The 17,767-nt window shown below is 31.9% G+C and overlaps 1 protein-coding gene across 1 annotated transcript; it reads left to right on the top strand.

Moving 5' to 3' along the window:
* The first annotated feature begins 51 nt into the window (after window positions 1–51).
* Window positions 52–17,035, top strand: LOC140055046 (uncharacterized). Its single transcript, XM_072100216.1, has 21 exons — window positions 52–174; window positions 737–842; window positions 1,328–1,436; window positions 1,791–2,038; window positions 2,703–2,803; window positions 3,207–3,337; window positions 3,958–4,294; window positions 4,755–4,943; window positions 6,953–7,062; window positions 7,225–7,429; window positions 10,028–10,201; window positions 10,358–10,459; window positions 10,651–10,930; window positions 11,373–11,489; window positions 12,658–12,879; window positions 13,342–13,421; window positions 13,885–14,064; window positions 14,461–14,623; window positions 14,874–14,945; window positions 15,346–15,487; window positions 16,042–17,035. The coding sequence occupies exons 1-21, from the start codon at window positions 150–152 to the stop codon at window positions 16,168–16,170; spliced, it is 3,222 nt and encodes a 1,073-aa protein (XP_071956317.1). The 5' UTR covers window positions 52–149; the 3' UTR covers window positions 16,171–17,035.
* The last annotated feature ends 732 nt before the right edge of the window (window positions 17,036–17,767 follow it).

The following is a 17,767-nucleotide window of genomic DNA, read 5'->3' as shown; positions in this document are numbered from 1 at the left end:
CCTCTACACACGTCACATTGGCGAATCGAAAAAAAAGAAGAAGATTTTTTTCAGGTTTTGGAAATTGTTGCTCGCGCGCGAGAGAGAGATTAGGTAGGCCTAGCCAAAAATAAACATCTCAAAATGTTCTGGAAACACCATTACTGAAAATGAATTATTCCGATCTATTGTCTGGTAAGAATAAACCTTAATTATTGTTATAAATGCAGTCTTATGCTATTGAGATATTAAGGCCATTGTCTGTTGTTTTGATCTGCCGACTCGGTAATTGTTGACAGCAGGACAGGAGCTAGGCCTAGTACGACGTATGGACGGCGTCGTGTGGTCGGGATGAGAGAGACATAGCTAAAAAATGTTGGACAGATCGTCCCTGTTTCATGTGCGCATGCTGGGAATATAAAAATGGCTTAGAGACTTGACTAGACCAGGGAGTTGTAAAACCGGCCCTTGGCGACACAAGTCTGTATTTCATCAATAGAATATATAATATATTATATGGTAATGCTGTTTAGTTTACATAAACAATATAAGCAAAATAAAGTTATTTTAATATACATTTATAGGCGCCCATTTATATGTGTATAAATATATAATTATATATAAATGCAATAATAGAAACAGGTTTTTATATATAAAAAAATACATTGTGCTGTTTCAAATTTGGATTTCAAATCACACATCATGTCATCATGGTCTTTGCTGGTATATCATTATCGTATCATTGCATATTAAATAGCTTTAGATGCAGAAGAATCTGGTAAAGGACAAGGCTTCGTAACAACATACGGAAATTCTGACATAACCTCTGACGAAATAGAAGAAGAAGAAGAAATTGATGATGAGTATGTGTTATATTTCCAATCTAAAAACATATAAACACAATTGATTCTGGACAACCTAATTAATAATAATAATAATAATAATATCCTGGATTTATATAGGGTAGCACCTAAAGTTGTGAAACCTCTAAACACTGAACATTATTACCCCATTCATTTTTTTAGATCAAACATGTATGGAAACATACTCCCATAATGCAGCTAGTAATCGGCGCAAAGTTGTGTCTTCATCTAACCCTCAACACAGAATAATTAGTTCTTAAAAAATGTAAAAAAAAGCAAAATACAAAAAAACTAAATTCTGTCAAACCAAATATGTAATATCATCAGTAATATTCCAGTGTAAAATTTCTAAAATGTTTTTAAAATTGAGTGTCAAATTATACTGTGTAAGTGTATACAATTTATACAATTTGTTGATCATTGGGGCTTTATATATCATATACAAACATATTATATGTATATAGTTACCACAATTGTTTTTGCAGTGATATTATCATTGTTGATAAGGGAAAACATGGGAATTTATTTACGAAAACAGGAACAAGCCATGTGGTAGTTCAACCACCATTATCTAGGAAACACAAGGGTGCTATAGTAAGTACTCGTTCTTAAAGTTTAATATAATGATGATATGAGTTATGTCTGTACATAAAATTGAATGAAGTTTGTAGGTTTTATCCATATATTTTGCTTGATAACTAATTTGTATAATATATAGCTTATAAAGCTCTGTCTTTATTTCACAAAAAAATGTGATGTGCCCATATATGGACATGCTAATTTCATATCACCACCATATTGAGGCATATCACTACCATATTTGGGCAAATCACACTTTCTTTGTCATACTCGTTTGATAGTGTAGACAGAGCTTTAGAAATTTAATATCAAATTGGTTTTAAAAAATGATTTTTATTGCTGAAAATAGTAATCTTTCTTCTCCAAAAGGAATTTGACAGCAAGCAATTAGGTAAAATTCCAAAACTGTCTGTACCAAAGTCTACAAACTTACCCAAAGTGGATGGCAGCACAGTAGCTTCTTTTAAACCATACCAGTCCAACAACTTATCAAACACTAGACCAAGAGCCCAGAAGAGGACCTACATTACAACACAAACTAGTTCAGAAACCCCAGTCACAAATGCTGAAATAACTGTCTTTACACAGACAAACCAACCAATTATTTTACTAAAACGGTAGGTATATAAATGATTTGTATTGGTATATAATACACTGTACCATAATATACTGTACAGTACCATAATATACTGTACAGTACCATAATATACTGTACAGTACCATAATATACTGTACTGTACCATAATATACTGTACAGTACCATAATATACTGTACTGTACCATAATATACTGTACCATAATATACTGTACAGTACCATAATATACTGTACCATAATATACTGTACCATAATATACTGTACCATAATATACTGTACCATAATATACTGTACCATAATATACTGTACAGTACCATAATATACTGTACCATAATATACTGTACCATAATATACTGTACCATAATATACTGTACCATAATATACTGTACCATAATATACTGTACCATAATATACTGTACCATAATATACTGTACCATAATATACTGTACCATAATATACTGTGCCATAATATACTGTACCATAATATACTGTACCATAATATACTGTGCCATAATATACTGTACCATAATATACTGTACCATAATATACTGTACCATAATATACTGTACCATAATATACTCCGACTGTACCATAATATACTGTACTAGGTCAAGTACAATATTTGATATTGCATTGTCTTTTGATTTTTTTTCATATTTTTCTTCAATCTGTGTTTTGATTTCAGTTCAAATGGCACAAATGTAAACATGGCAGATTTGAGGCCAGGTGTGATACAAATACCTTCTTCCCAACTACTCAAACTCATCCAACATAAGCAACTTACAGGTAAGACCAATGACCAATCACATTGGAGTAGATTGGTGACTTGGTGGTTATGATGCTTGGCTACCAATCCAAGTCCTGTCTGCATGTCAGAATTTTTTTCAAATGACAAATTACAACTCCACTCCCAAAAAGTTGTAATAAGATTTTGTTTATGTAGAGCATCTTGTGTATATGTTTGTCTTGTGAACAAGATTGCCACCTTTAAGAAGGATAGTTTAAGTTTATCCTTGGCAATTTAGCTAAATATATAAAGAAAGATCCTGAATGGTTGTAATGATCAAATTTGGTTTTGTCAAATTGTGTTCCTGTTCTCAAACAAATAACAAAGTCTACTAAGTGGTGACTAAAAAGATTAACTATAGTGAACCAATACAAATACAATTTATTTTTGTTTTTTAAACAGCAGCTACAAATGATACAAACAGCAAAACACCAGGAAAGCATTCTAGTAGATCATTACCAACTAAAATGACACCACAAACACGTCCAGTAAAAGTCCCAGCCTCAACGTCGGAAATCCTTTCAACCGAAAACGTAAGAAAACGTGTACACCCGATGATGAGATGGTAGAAATAATATGCAATATTTTTTTTTTGTGATTATACACAAGCACAGTTAAATTGTGTTGGCTGTTGATGTGTATTTTCAGTTGTAGTAACACTATGGTTAAAGATGTATTGTCCCCCTGAAAAATAATTTTTGTTGTTGAATATGCCATTTTAATGTCTCATAATAGTTATCCACTGTGACCAAAAATTGGATCTAAACAAAATTTATTTACGTGAAAAAACTTCTATGGAAGTGATTAACTAACTAAAAAATAACCTATTCAAAATCTGATTTAATTAATCTTCATTTTTCAAGTTTTTGGGGAACAATACATAAATTTCCTAAAGATATTATCCTTGGTATTTGAGCATGTAGAAATAATAATGTCTCTGTGATGGGCCGACTAAGACACCAAACACTCCCGCCACCACCCCACAAATTTTGAAATTTTCAATTCAAACGATAAACAATAAGTTAAATTCAGTGTAAATTTTACAACTTGGGTCTCCTATTTCAAAATCCTAGTATCATTATTATTTGATATGTCTATTTTTGAAAAATATTAGTATAATTTGCATTTCAGACTATTATTATTATTATTTCAGGATGATGATGATGATGATACAGATACCGTTAATCTTGCCCTGTGTGCTCATTGTGGAATAAAATCAAGAAGTCTTGTAAAATGTGACTCCTGTAAATGTGATTTCTCTGTTAAAAAATATCGGAAACTTATTCCTGTGCCAAAAGAAGAAATGAAAACTTTAAACAATGAATCATGGAGATCTTTTGTTAACAAGAAAAAAACAGTTTATTTGCCGGTAAAACGGCAGTCACCTCCATCTACAGTATCTTCTAGTAATTGGAAAGAATCATATCGGCTGAAGACACCAGCAAAGAGCTACCCAGCAAGGAGGCCTAGAAAACAAGCTGTTCAACCTGGTAATATGTTACTTAGTTTCACTTCGCAACCTTTTTTCGTTTTAATTTGAGTTGATTTCATTCAAAATAAAGAACATGTTTAAGGCTGGTTATCACCAGAATGATTTACAATTTGGTCCAGAAGTCAGTGAGGAATTATAAAACTCTCTCTTCCTCTCTTAAACATTTTCTGTCATTTAGACCTTTTTTCCAATTTATTTTCTGTTTAGGGCTAGATGGTTTGGTGTCAATGTTTTTTCCTTTAAATATTTCGTTCTTCCTGATGTTTTTTTACTTTCCTTTAGGTTTCTTTCATTGTTTGTTTAATTGGTAGTCTAATTTTTAGTCTAATTATGTGTCAATATCATACATTGTAAAAGTTAAAAATTGATCAAAAAAGGTATTTAAGAATTCATGAAAAGCATCTGCATCTTCATATTTCTGTTCATACAAGTAAATATTTAATATTGCATCCATCTAGTGTGTATATCAATATCTAGTGATGAGGAGGAACCAATGAGTCAAGATGAGGAGACAAGTAATGGGGTCAATTCTGACGACTGTAGTTTACCGGCGGTATTTAATGGTGTACACTCTGACGACTGTAGCTCACCAGCGGTATTTGACTCTCATAAAAAGAAGAGCAATGGTAGTGTGGAATCTGATTCAGGTTTGTACTCTTTATACGCTATTTTTGGAAGTCTACAGTGATGTACACATTGCAAAAGTCTACGGTGATGTATACGTTGCAAAAATGTAGCTAGAGGTGTTGGAATAATAAAAAAACATTACTCACAAAAGTTGTTTGGAGTGAGTACTGTCTTAAACTATCCTTTGAAGTCCATTAACGATTAAAGCATATTGATTGAATTAACTCAACAGTTCTTTTCAGAATTACATATATAGTTTACTGCAATCTTTATATCAACATCAACTATATTTTAACTTAAGTTCAATAATTCAATAGTTTTGCTATTTTTGCAATGTAAGATTATGGTTAAAACACAGAATTAATGCTAATTGTTGCTGGCTGGGATGGTCCCATCAGAAGTGCTTAAGTTTGCTGTAGGAATCTCCAGGGTCTAGCATGTGTGATGTATGTGTTCAGTTTGCTGTAGGAGTCTCCAGGGTCTGGCATGTGTGATGTATGTGTTCAGTTTGCTGTAGGAGTCTCCAGGGTCTGGCATGTGTGATGTATGTGTTCAGTTTGCTGTAGGAGTCTCCAGGGTCTAGCATGTGTGATGTATGTGTTCAGTTTGCTGTAGGAGTCTCCAGGGTCTAGCATGTGTGATGTACAGTATGTGTTCAGTTTGCTGTAGGAGTCTCCAGGGTCTAGCATGTGTGATGTATGTGTTCAGTTTGCTGTAGGAGTCTCCAGGGTCTAGCATGTGTGATGTATGTGTTCAGTTTGCTGTAGGAGTCTCCAGGGTCTAGCATGTGTGATGTATGTGTTCAGTTTGCTGTAGGAGTCTCCAGGGTCTGGCATGTGTGATGTATGTGTTCAGTTTGCTGTAGGAGTCTCCGGATTTAGCATGTGTGATGTATGTGTTATTGTTTGTATTGTCAAATTCGGAATGAATGAATTGAACTGTTGTACCGATATACAATATTACATTAAAAAAATTACAATAGAAATATACCACCTACTGATAACAACACCAGGAACTTAAGCAACTAGACATATTTGCATACAGTACAGGCCATACAAAGTTAGGAGGTCCAGTCTAGTTATTTGCATACAGTACAGGCTATACAAAGTTAGGAGGTCCAGTCTAGTTATTTGCATAAAGTACAGGCCATACAAAGTTAGGAGGTCCAGTCTAGGTATTTGCATACAGTACAGGCTATACAAAGTTAGGAGGTCCAGTCTAGTTATTTGCATACAGTACAGGCCATACAAAGTTAGGAGGTCCAGTCTAGTTATTTGCATACAGTACAGGCCATACAAAGTTAGGAGGTCCAGTCTAGTTATTTGCATACAGTACAGGCCATACAAAGTTAGGAGGTCCAGTCTAGTTATTTGCATACAGTACAGGCCATACAAAGTTAGGAGGTCCAGTCTAGTTATTTGCATACAGTACAGGCCATACAAAGTTAGGAGGTCCAGTCTAGTTATTTGCATACAGTACAGGCCATACAAAGTTAGGAGGTCCAGTCTAGTTATTTGCATACAGTACAGGCCATACAAAGTTAGGAGGTCCAGTCTAGTTATTTGCATACAGTACAGGCCATACAAAGTTAGGAGGTCCAGTCTAGTTATTTGCATACAGTACAGGCCATACAAAGTTAGGAGGTCCAGTCTAGTTATTTGCATACAGTACAGGCCATACAAAGTTAGGAGGTCCAGTCTAGTTATTTGCATACACTACATGCCATACAAAGTTAGGAGGTCCAGTCTAGTTATTTGCATACAGTACAGGCCATACAAAGTTAGGAGGTCCAGTCTAGTTATTTGCATACAGTACATGCCATACAAAGTTAGGAGGTCCAGTCTAGTTATTTGTATACAGTACAGGCCATACAAAGTTAGGAGGTCCAGTCTAGTTATTTGCATACAGTACTGTACATGCCATACAAAGTTAGGAGGTCCAGTCTAGTTGCAGATGCTTATTTAAATTTGTGTTCATTTTTTGGTTTGTATGCATGTTTTGAAGTTTGGTCTTTATTTAATGTTTTCAGATGAGTCTGAACTTAAGCCCACCAGTCACCACAGATTGGATGATACAGATAGTGGGAGTGGCTATAATACACCTGTCAAGAAGAAGATTAAAAACAAAATGAGAAACCAGGTATTTTAGTTTTGCATATAATTTCAACTCCACTTCCTAAGCCTCAAATGACACTTGTAAAAAACATTTTGTTGACAATCTACTGCATTTGCTGTTGGATGAGTATGACATTTATTATTTGTATACTATTGAATTCTATTATCTTCGTGTTTTTGTTTTTAGAATGGGGAATTACCTTGTAAAAGTAGTGAAAAAGTACTAAAAGACGATCTACCAGATTGTAATCTAGAAAAGTCCGATATAACCGCACAAAATGGTCTACGATTAGTATCCTTTGATGCAACTCTTATTAGAATTGGAAGCAAAGAATATACATCTTGTACATCTGTTGATTTTCAATGGAATAAAATAGTTTTAAATTTGAACGGTAAGCTAAAAAGAAAATGTGTGAAATTGTAAAAAACCACATAAAACAGGAAAAGGAGTGCCTCTATATTATTAACCATTTACCGGTAGGTGTGCCAAGCCTGTCAGATTGCCTTGACATTCCATTGTAAAAATGCCTTCTAAGCAAAAATCTTTGGGCCTTTTTTCATGATTAATTCTGTATGGATTTTTGGAGTATGTGTTTTTATGTTGATTTATACCTAAAAGTTTGACATTGCCAGTTGTAAAAATGCCTTCTAAGCAACAAACTTCAGTGCTTTTTTATTCATGGTTAATTCTGAGTTGCCTCTATTTTGATGTTCTGTCTAAAGCTCTGTCTAAACTATTAAACTTTATGTGACAAATGTGATGTGCCCATATATGGACATGATGATGTCATATTACTACCACTAGGTATCCCAATGAAAGCGCACAGAGGGGTATCACTTTTGAAATATTGACGAAATTCGAAAAAGTAGTATGACTTTGATGTTAAATAAATCGTATTCAATCTTAATTAATACTTACAAAATTTATATTGTTTGAAAGTACTTGTTTTAATCTATGTATAAGTGTGTTTATAATTAAAATTAATGAATTAGTTGCCGAGAAAATGCGATTTTAAAACGGTTCTAAAATCCCGTCGAGCCGATTTCCGCGCGTTGAAAACCTCATCGGAAAATCCCCATCAGTTTTCAAAACACGATCGCACGATTACCATTGGAGCTAGCGGATTAATTTTTGTTGTATGTTATCAGGCTTTAAATAAGCTTTAATTTGATACGAAAATCGTCTTCTATAAATAGGTTTTTCGTAACGAAAAGTCAATTTTTGTGACAAAAATCCAATTTTGATTCACCGTTTATGGAAAAATATTATGGATTTTGGTATTAAATTATAGCTAAATCTACATTGAAATCGATAAAACATAGTTTACAAACGTATTGTGCATGGTAATTGAGCGAACTACATTTTAAAATGGTGCATGAGGCGTAAATCCCGTTCAAAATTTTAAAGATCCAACCATTATAATCCGGTGAATAATGTAGTGAGTAAAATATTGTACTCTAAAATACGCGCGTGTTTGTTGTGGCGTTTTCCGTTAAATACATTAATGCACCCTATCAGCGAATGGTACGTTCCATATTTTGAACACGTTGTTTAGTTTTCCTCGCTCGAGTTCGACCGGCTCGACGCGAGATGTGTGACAGCAGCGATGTCGGAGATTGACATGTCCTTTTCCGTCGTAGAATATCTGGTTTTACACATTAATTTAACAACTTAAAATTGATGTAATGTGCGGAAGATTTATTATGCAAGTATACAATAAAATGGAAATTTATTAAGCTAATTTACCAACGTTACATTTGACTCTGTATACGGCGGCCGAAAGTCATTAACTGCGACCGAAATACTTTAACGGAGCGACTACTGATCGCGAGTAAGCCGTGACTTGGCCTAAACTTTAGCTCCGTATTTCAATTTAATAACGTAATAATACGAAAAGAAAACAATTTTTATAATGTTATATATACTATTCAGGTAAACAATTAATTGTTTTAATTAACATTGATTATTTTAAATGAGTTTATTTTGACCCATATTGTGCGTTTGCCTTAAAAGAGCATATCTTACTTAGCAGCCCGGCTTAGATTTGGTGTCATAATCATATGGGCCTAAAATCTTGTTTTACGTATTCAAAAGTTATATATAATAGTATTTATGATTGAAATTATAAATATAAAGTATATTAAAATATTCTAATAATTATACTTACCGAAAATTAGTGTAAAAGAAAGGAAACAGTACACACCGTTTTTAACATACTTTTTCATTTTTTCTTTTTATAATTTTAAATTTCACCATTAAAAAAATTTTTTTTTTTCATATACACATCTAAAATATATTTATTAATGAAATATACACTACATTCTAACAAGTACAAAAAAAATTAAATGAATTAGTACAGTAGTTCAAAAGTTACAGATCATTGAAAAATAGCAGTTTTTTCATTTTTTAGGGAATTCCAGCAAAAATGGGCGTTAAATGCTTTCCCACCACTTTGCGGACCAATAATTTAAAAAATAGGTTTCGTTGAGGCTCCAAAAAAAATAGAGTTGTACAACTCTGTGATATCTATAGGTTTAACAAAATTCAAAACTTTTAACTAATTATTGTAAAAGTTATAACCTTTTAAAAATGCTTCCAATTTCAACTGCAAAAAACACCATTTTTAGGCAAAAAATCGTATATTTTTTTACCACTTTAAATAACCATAACTTTAGAACGGGTAATCGGATTTCAATCATTTAAATCGCAAAATGCTAATTACATTAAGTTCTTTATGGTTAACTGAAAGAAAATGTAAAAAAATTAATCTGAATTTTTTCATTGGGATACCTACTACCACATTTGGGCACAACACACTTTTTTGTCAAACTAGTTTGATAGTTTAGACAGAGCTTTATACCTAAAGGTTTAAAAGTAATATCAAAGAAGATTCGTCAACGCGCTATGATCTTTTCATTATTGTTGTTGTATGCCTAGCAAAGTGAATTTCCATTTTTAATAACATTTCTTGAATCTTGAATTCTTACAGATACCTCGTCACTTATGCAACTAGAGCTGAAGACAGTTGATTTGGTGTCGTGCGTATATTACACATGTGATTCAAAGTTCTCTATATTTTTTCAAACAGTTCCAGCTGTAGGCCTTAATATTAGAAGTAGGTTAAAGATGAATAAAACTAGCTGGTACGATCCAGGAAGCTCAGGTAAGAATACAGCTGTGACACAGAGCCATATATATAAGGTGAAGAATAATAACAATGAAAGATTAGTCTGTGTACCTCTGTACTGCTATGCCATACTATTTCACAGTCCTCATTTCCTTGATCATAGTGATACAAGATTAAAATACTTTATTGCAGATCAATCCAAAAAGACAATCAACATACATGCCAACAAATTAACAGAGAATAAAAGTGCACAAATAAGAAAACTCATCGAATCTTATCAAGTCACAAATAAGGGTAAGAATCATTATGTACTAGTTGCTTTATTATTCATAGTCAATGTGTTAATGTGCTTGCGCTTTAGGAGTGATCAGGATTAAACTAGAGGTCATTTTCATGCAGAAAATTAAGTTTACATAAATACATTAGTATAACTGAAGGCAAAAAACAATTTGGGAAAAATAAAGAAATTATTTTGTCTTTTCAAGATCTGCAATGTTTGGAAGTAGCACCAAACAATATAGACAACATTTTAGAAAAGTACAAACCAACAACGGAGGTCAAAGTTCAGAAGGAAAAATCAACTTTTGAACCTGATAAGTTCACGTCCACTTCATCTGACCAACGAATAGTCAACAGGTCATCATCAATAGTCAACAGGTCATCACCAATAGTCAACAGGTCATCACCAATAGTCAACAGGTCATCACCAATAGTCAACAGGTCATCACCAATAGTCAACAGGTCATCACCAATACAACAACCTTTGTAAGTGATTAATTTAACATTAATTTGTTTATTACTTATTTTATCCTTTAAAGATGTATTGTCCACAAAAGCATGAAAAATAATAAATTTATTAGAAATTCCTTCTTATAAAACAAAAACAAAAATAATAATTTCACAATGTACAAAGATAAAATAAACATTTAAATTTAACTAAAAACAATTGTCTGATACACAATTTGACTATTTTTTGCTTTAAATTACATTTTTTTTACATCTAATGTTCTCAAAGTGATTAACTTTTATGTGACATTAAAATGTCGTATTCAACAAAAGATAAAAATATTTTTCAGGGAGACAATATATCTCTAATATATAGAAATCATAATAGTTTACCAGGACCTCAGGATTAGTAAGACAAGCATCACTAAGCTACAATTCCTTTTTGTTTCTTTGATGAATGATTTTCATTTTGTATTTGCAGGCAATTGATCTACCCACCGAATGAGTCCAAGGGAAGAATCTCTGTCACAAGTGAAGATTTGAGTTGCTTAGAGGATGGCGAATTTATCAACGATGTCATTATCGACTTTTACCTGAAGTATGAATAATAGATTATTATAATTTAGTTGTATTTGGCAAGTGAATCAAATCTCTCATGTCATATATATATACACTGGATCTCAATACATTATTCAGTACATATTATAAGTGAATCAAATCTCTCATGTCATATATATATACACTGGATCTCAATACATTATTCAGTACATATTATAAGTGAATCAAATCGCTCATGTCATATATATATACACTGGATCTCAATACATTATTCAGTACATATTATAAGTGAATCAAATCTCTCATGTCATATATATATATACACTGGATCTCAATACATTATTCAGTACATATTATAAGTGAATCAAATCTCTCATGTCATATATATATACACTGGATCTCAATACATTATTCAGTACATATTATAAGTGAATCAAATCTCTCATGTCATATATATATACACTGGATCTCAATACATTATTCAGTACATATTATAAGTGAATCAAATCGCTCATGTCATATATATATACACTGGATCTCAATACATTATTCAGTACATATTATAAGTGAATCAAATCTCTCATGTCATATATATATACACTGGATCTCAATACATTATTCAGTACATATTATAAGTGAATCAAATCTCTCATGTCATATATATATATACACTGGATCTCAATACATTATTCAGTACATATTATAAGTGAATCAAATCTCTCATGTCATATATATATATACACTGGATCTCAATACATTATTCAGTACATATAATATGACTATGATCAGTAAGAATAGAGGAGATTAAGAGGAGGAAATTCCCGAAAGCAAAAACTTGTAAAGGGATGTTTGAAACAGAATGTACTTTATTAATATTCATCTTTATCATTTCAAATTAATTAATACATTTCAGTATATCACCGGGCAGTTTAGAATTATTGTTCTATGCCTGATATGTTTATATATACTTATATATAAATCCAAAGGCAAATTACTGAAAAAATGACAATGCATGGGTATCATTGGCTGGATCTCAATGGAGAAAAGCTAAATCAAAACGATAAAGTAAAACAGCCAGAAAAGTTAGCAGAGCTTTTGGGCAACACTATATTTATATATATATGTATGGTAGAAATAATAGCTAAACAAAATTCAAAAGGAAATTGGTTCAAAGTTTATTTGATATTTGTTTTATTATTTACATTCAGGTATCTCTTGCATGAGGTTCTCAGTGAGGAAGTCAGAGAGCGAACTCACATTTTTAGTTCGTTCTTTTATAAACGACTGTCAAAGCGTGTAAATACATTGTCTAAATTTGAATTAGGACCACATAAGTCAGTACCAGAAAGACGACACAGCCATGTGAAGTCATGGACGAGAAACATCGACCTCTTCCAGAAAGACTTCATTGTTATTCCAGTTAATGAAAGGTGAGAGGGAGTTTTCAATTTGTGATGAACAAGTCATCATTTTTATTCACTGTGCGCAGAATAATATGCTTTATTTAAACATGAAAACTTAGCTCAACTAGCAGTTGTTTTTCTGCAAAGCCGTGTATAAGTCAAATAGTCAAGTATTATTTATTGTCATTTGTTTTAAGAAAAAAAACATAGAAATTATGTTTACTCTGTTGGCGGAGCAAAATATCCAACGGACACAACACAAACTCAAAAACAAAAACATTGCAAAAAAGTGTCTACATGATGTTTAAGGGAAAAAACTATAAAACGTTCACAAACAAAAACCTTAACTGCAATACATTATACATGCTAATAAACAATCTTAACCACTGTTTTTGATGCTTAAAAATAACTACTGAATAGATTAAAAATAAAAACTGGCAGAGATATAATGTTTCTATTAAAATATGTATTAAAATCTTTTTTTTACAGTGCTCATTGGTATGTTGCTATTGTTTGTTTCCCTGGTCTAGTTAAGCCTGCCATGATTGAGAGCAATATTCAACAATCAGGTACAAAAACAATTGTGTATACTACATCACCACTAGTACCATGTTGTAAAAACATGGAGGAACCTCCAATTTAAAACTATTATTGCTTTATATAAATATTATATAATGTTGTGATACAGTACTATCATACCATTCCATGTAAATGTATACTTCTAAGTTTAAATTTAATTTAATCTAAATTAAGAAGAACTTTAAAGCTTGTTTTTCTTCATACATATTCAATTCAATTCACATTTATTTACTCATCTTTTATAAATATAGTTTCATAGCATAAATGATGGCAAGGATCCTGCATAGAGAAGTTTAAACTTCTGTTTTCGCAGGACCCTTTTACATAAAAACATAAAAAAATAAACACAACATAATAGATACAAAAAAAAACATTTCCTATATACATTTTAGATATATACAGATGCCGATCAGAGAATAATGTGATTTAAGAGTTTGCTTTCTTTCTCCGTAGCATCTTTAACTACTATCAGTATTACGGACACTAGTGAATCTGATAATCCTGAAGTGATCAGTTCGAGTCTCTCAACTAATGAAGAGGAAACTGAAGAATCAAACAATGAAGAAGAGAAAATGGAACAAAATACTGAATCAGTAGAAGAGGATGACAAACAAAACAACAGTAAAGAGGAAGGTAATACATCTAATGTACACTACATGATATCAGCAGTCAGTCTAATTGTTCAAGCAGACCTTACCTCTGTCTACACTATCAAACTTAATGTGACAAAAAAGTGTGATGTGCCCATATATGGACATGATGATGTCATATCACTACCATATTTGATCATATCACTACAATATTTGGGCACACCACACTTTTTTGTCAAACTTGTTTGATAGTGTAGACAAAGCTTTAGACGTTATGTTTAATACTTGACATAAATGTAAATCGCCTTTACAAGCCATAAACTGCTAGACATTAACAAAGAAACATTACATTAATAAGTAATTTACTAATGTTCTATTTTAAATGTTATTTCAAACTAAGTACACATTATATGACAAGTATGTGTTTTTTTAATAAAAGATTGTAAGAACAGAGGGAGTGAAAACAACAGGAATTCAACTGAAACTGCAGAACAGAATCAAGTTACGAGTCCTACTAATATTCAAGAACCAATCAAATCTAACAAGGAACTAGATGCTGCTAACAATGTATTCCATACTCATCAGTCCTATGAATTCAAACAGTGAGTAAAAAGGCTTGCTATAAAAAAACCATGTTATAATGCTAAAAAAATGTTAAATTCAAACAGTGAGTAAAAAAGGCTTGCTATAAAAAACCATGTTATGTGAGATTTGATTGATTTGTCTGGGAAAACAAGTTCAATGTCTAACAAATTCATAATAATTTTATTTGTCAGAATATAATTGAAATGTTTATATTTAAAGTATTTCTGATTAATATTCCATAATTTATTGTTGCTGTATTTCTTTCAGACCGTGTATTTTAATCTTTGATTCACTTAAGGGAACATCAAAGAGAAACACCTGTATAAACAAATTAAAAGAGTAAGTAAATCAATTCCTACAGAATCATTTCCACTGACGATTTCAACTGAAAAATTAAAATCTGTTTACCCTGCCAGCAAGAATGTAGACCAGTTGGGGTAAACTGCCACAATTTCCAGAAGGATATCTGATATAATAACAAAGTTTCTAAAGTCAAAAATAAAAGTTAGGCTTGCCCATATGAACATGATGACGTCATCACTACTATATTTGGTTTTGTCAAACTAGTTTGATAGTGTAGATAGAGCCTTAGTTTTACTTTAAACTCTGTCTAAACTTCAAAAGAAGAGAGGAGGGCTCATATATGGACATGATGATGTCCTATCACTACCATATTTGGGCACATCCCAGAGCTTTAGAACCCCATAAATTTCATTTTATATTGCCTTTCTTTTGGTAGGTATCTAACAGTTGAATGGAAAATTAGAAAAGGTAAAAACCGTGACTTTGACTTCAAAGGAATGCAGCCTGATGTCCCACAACAAAGCAACTATCATGACTGTGGCGTTTATCTTCTGCAGTATGTTGAGTCATTTTTTACAGTAAGTATTTTTTTTCTGTTGTCTTGGTCAATTTGTTCGGTTTATTAGGCTTTTTTCTGGTTTATTTAACACTAACGTAACACTTTCTTTCTTTTTACACTTGCACTATACAAATTTAAAACCATTATATTATCACAGAAGGATTCGGCATTGAATCATCTCAATTGCGGTTGCTATTCTCATTCTCACATATTTTCTCATCTTTATCATTCAAATTAATTCATAACAAATTTTTAGTACATCACCAGGCTGTTTATTTATTCTGTCCCTGTTGATTTATATACATTTATAATCTAAAAAGTATGCTTTACAAATCAGTAAAATTCAAGGTATTTTACTGATGGTAAAGGTGTGCTGTTTGTAATTTGGTGTGTAGAAGTTTACCAAATTTATGCGTGTTGTAAATCGCCCTCCTCAAGGGAATGTTAGGAGTGTGTTAGGTGAGTGATCGTACTCGCTCGCCTTAAAAGACGAGGCCTGAAACTTTACCATATAAAAATTATCGATAATTAAGTGTAATTGTAATATTTAACAATGTGTCTTGTTTTTTCTAGCTGCCTATTAATAATTACAGTAGTCCTTTACGAGGTTTGTCTGAATGGTTCACAGAAGACAAAGTCAATTGCAAGAGAGATGAAATAAAGAAACTCATATCGCAACTTAGCGAACAAAACAAGAGGTGACCACAAAGAAAGTGGCAGAAGTGATTGCATAAGTGGTGGCAGAATTAAATATGAATAGGATACACAGGATACAGTATTATATTGAATACTTGTTAAAGTTTCAATGGAGTTTTTATTTTCTGTTTACTTTTTACATTATGTTTTTGTTTTTTATTCCTTTACAACGACTTAGGGTATTGTTCAGTGTTTTATATGTGGTATATATGTATAGCAAGTCAGATATCTATGTCGCACTAAGTATACTACTGGCTATAAAATGCTGTTTGGGCAGATAAATATTATTATGTGCTATTTTTTATTTGAAGCTAAATTATCGACTGCGTCCAGTGTTATATTATCACATTAATAGTAAATGGTTTTTTTTAGTATGTTTCAAAACGCATTTTAAATGAAAAATCAGTTCACACTTACTTGTTTTCTTGCATCAACCAGATTTAGACTTCTGTTTACACTTATTATCTTATTGCATCAACCAGATTTAGACTTCTGTTCACACTTATTGTCTTCTTGCATCAACCAGATTTAGACTTCTGTTCACAATTATTGTCTTATTGCATCAACCAGATTTAGACTTATGTTCACACTTATTGTCTTCTTGCATCAACCAGATTTAGTTTATGTTTATATGTAAACAATACCATGTAAAATACTTGTAATTCTATGAATTTATTACTTATTTTTGTTTCATTGTTGTTCCTAAAAGTACAGTAGTTCAAATGTTGTATTTCCAAACACTTGGTGCACAATAGGGGGGTTATTTTTTACATACCTCTACTACTTTGTGTTTGGGAGCCTTCCTGTTAACGTGTACAGTATTAATATGTTATAATAAATTAAACATTTAAAACAATATTTGAAAATTAAAGTCTTGTTGTATTTTGTTGTTCTTTAGTCATTGTAACTTTGTTTTGTGATGAGAGGCATCTCGCAAAAGTAAGCAAGTCAACCCATTATTTTCCTTGTTGCTCATTAATTTAGGCTAAACTAAAATTGCTGCTTAGCAGTATTTGTTAAAGAACGGAATGAAATTGGTATCAAAGTATCAATAACATTGTAAAAATGGAATGAAATTGGTATCAAAGTATCAATAACATTGTAAAAATGGAATGAAATTGGTATCAAAGTATCAATAACATTGTAAAAATGTCGTTAAAAAAGGCTTACTGTGCTGCTTTAAAAATCTGTTCTAAAAATGACATCAGTTATTCAAATTTTACTCTTTAAATATTAAAATATACTTGTGACAACCTGGCTGTTCCATTTATTGTTTTTACACCCTCTGTTCGAAAATGTACATACGATTATTAATATTACTGTACTAATAGACAGATAGTTTACATCATTCTATTTTAGTGGTTATCCCAACTGTTTTAGCTTGTCAAACAAGAAACAAATCGGATCAAATAAATACATACAGTAATATTATATAGGCCTATGCTAGAGTACATTTTTCGGAACGACGTAATTTGCCGGCCTACTTTGAAGTGCGCATGCGTAATATTATGCACATAACTTTTTTTTTATAGTTTTGATCAAAGAATATATATATATTCTTTGTTTTGATTTATCGCCGCATGTGCGTACGAGTTGGTGGCCG

This window comes from Antedon mediterranea, chromosome 7 (genome assembly GCF_964355755.1).
Source record: "Antedon mediterranea chromosome 7, ecAntMedi1.1, whole genome shotgun sequence".
Lineage (NCBI taxonomy): Eukaryota > Metazoa > Echinodermata > Crinoidea > Comatulida > Antedonidae > Antedon > Antedon mediterranea.
Note: the sequence above shows the minus strand (reverse complement) of the source record. Positions and strands in the feature narration are given on the sequence as shown.

Coding starts and splice junctions, on each gene's coding strand:
- LOC140055046 (XM_072100216.1), top strand. CDS start 150: ATGAATTATTCCGATCTATTGTCTG. Junction 175..736: donor TTATTCCGATCTATTGTCTG/GTAAGAATAAAC, acceptor CATATTAAATAG/CTTTAGATGCAGAAGAATCT. Junction 7,430..10,027: donor AATAGTTTTAAATTTGAACG/GTAAGCTAAAAA, acceptor GAATTCTTACAG/ATACCTCGTCACTTATGCAA.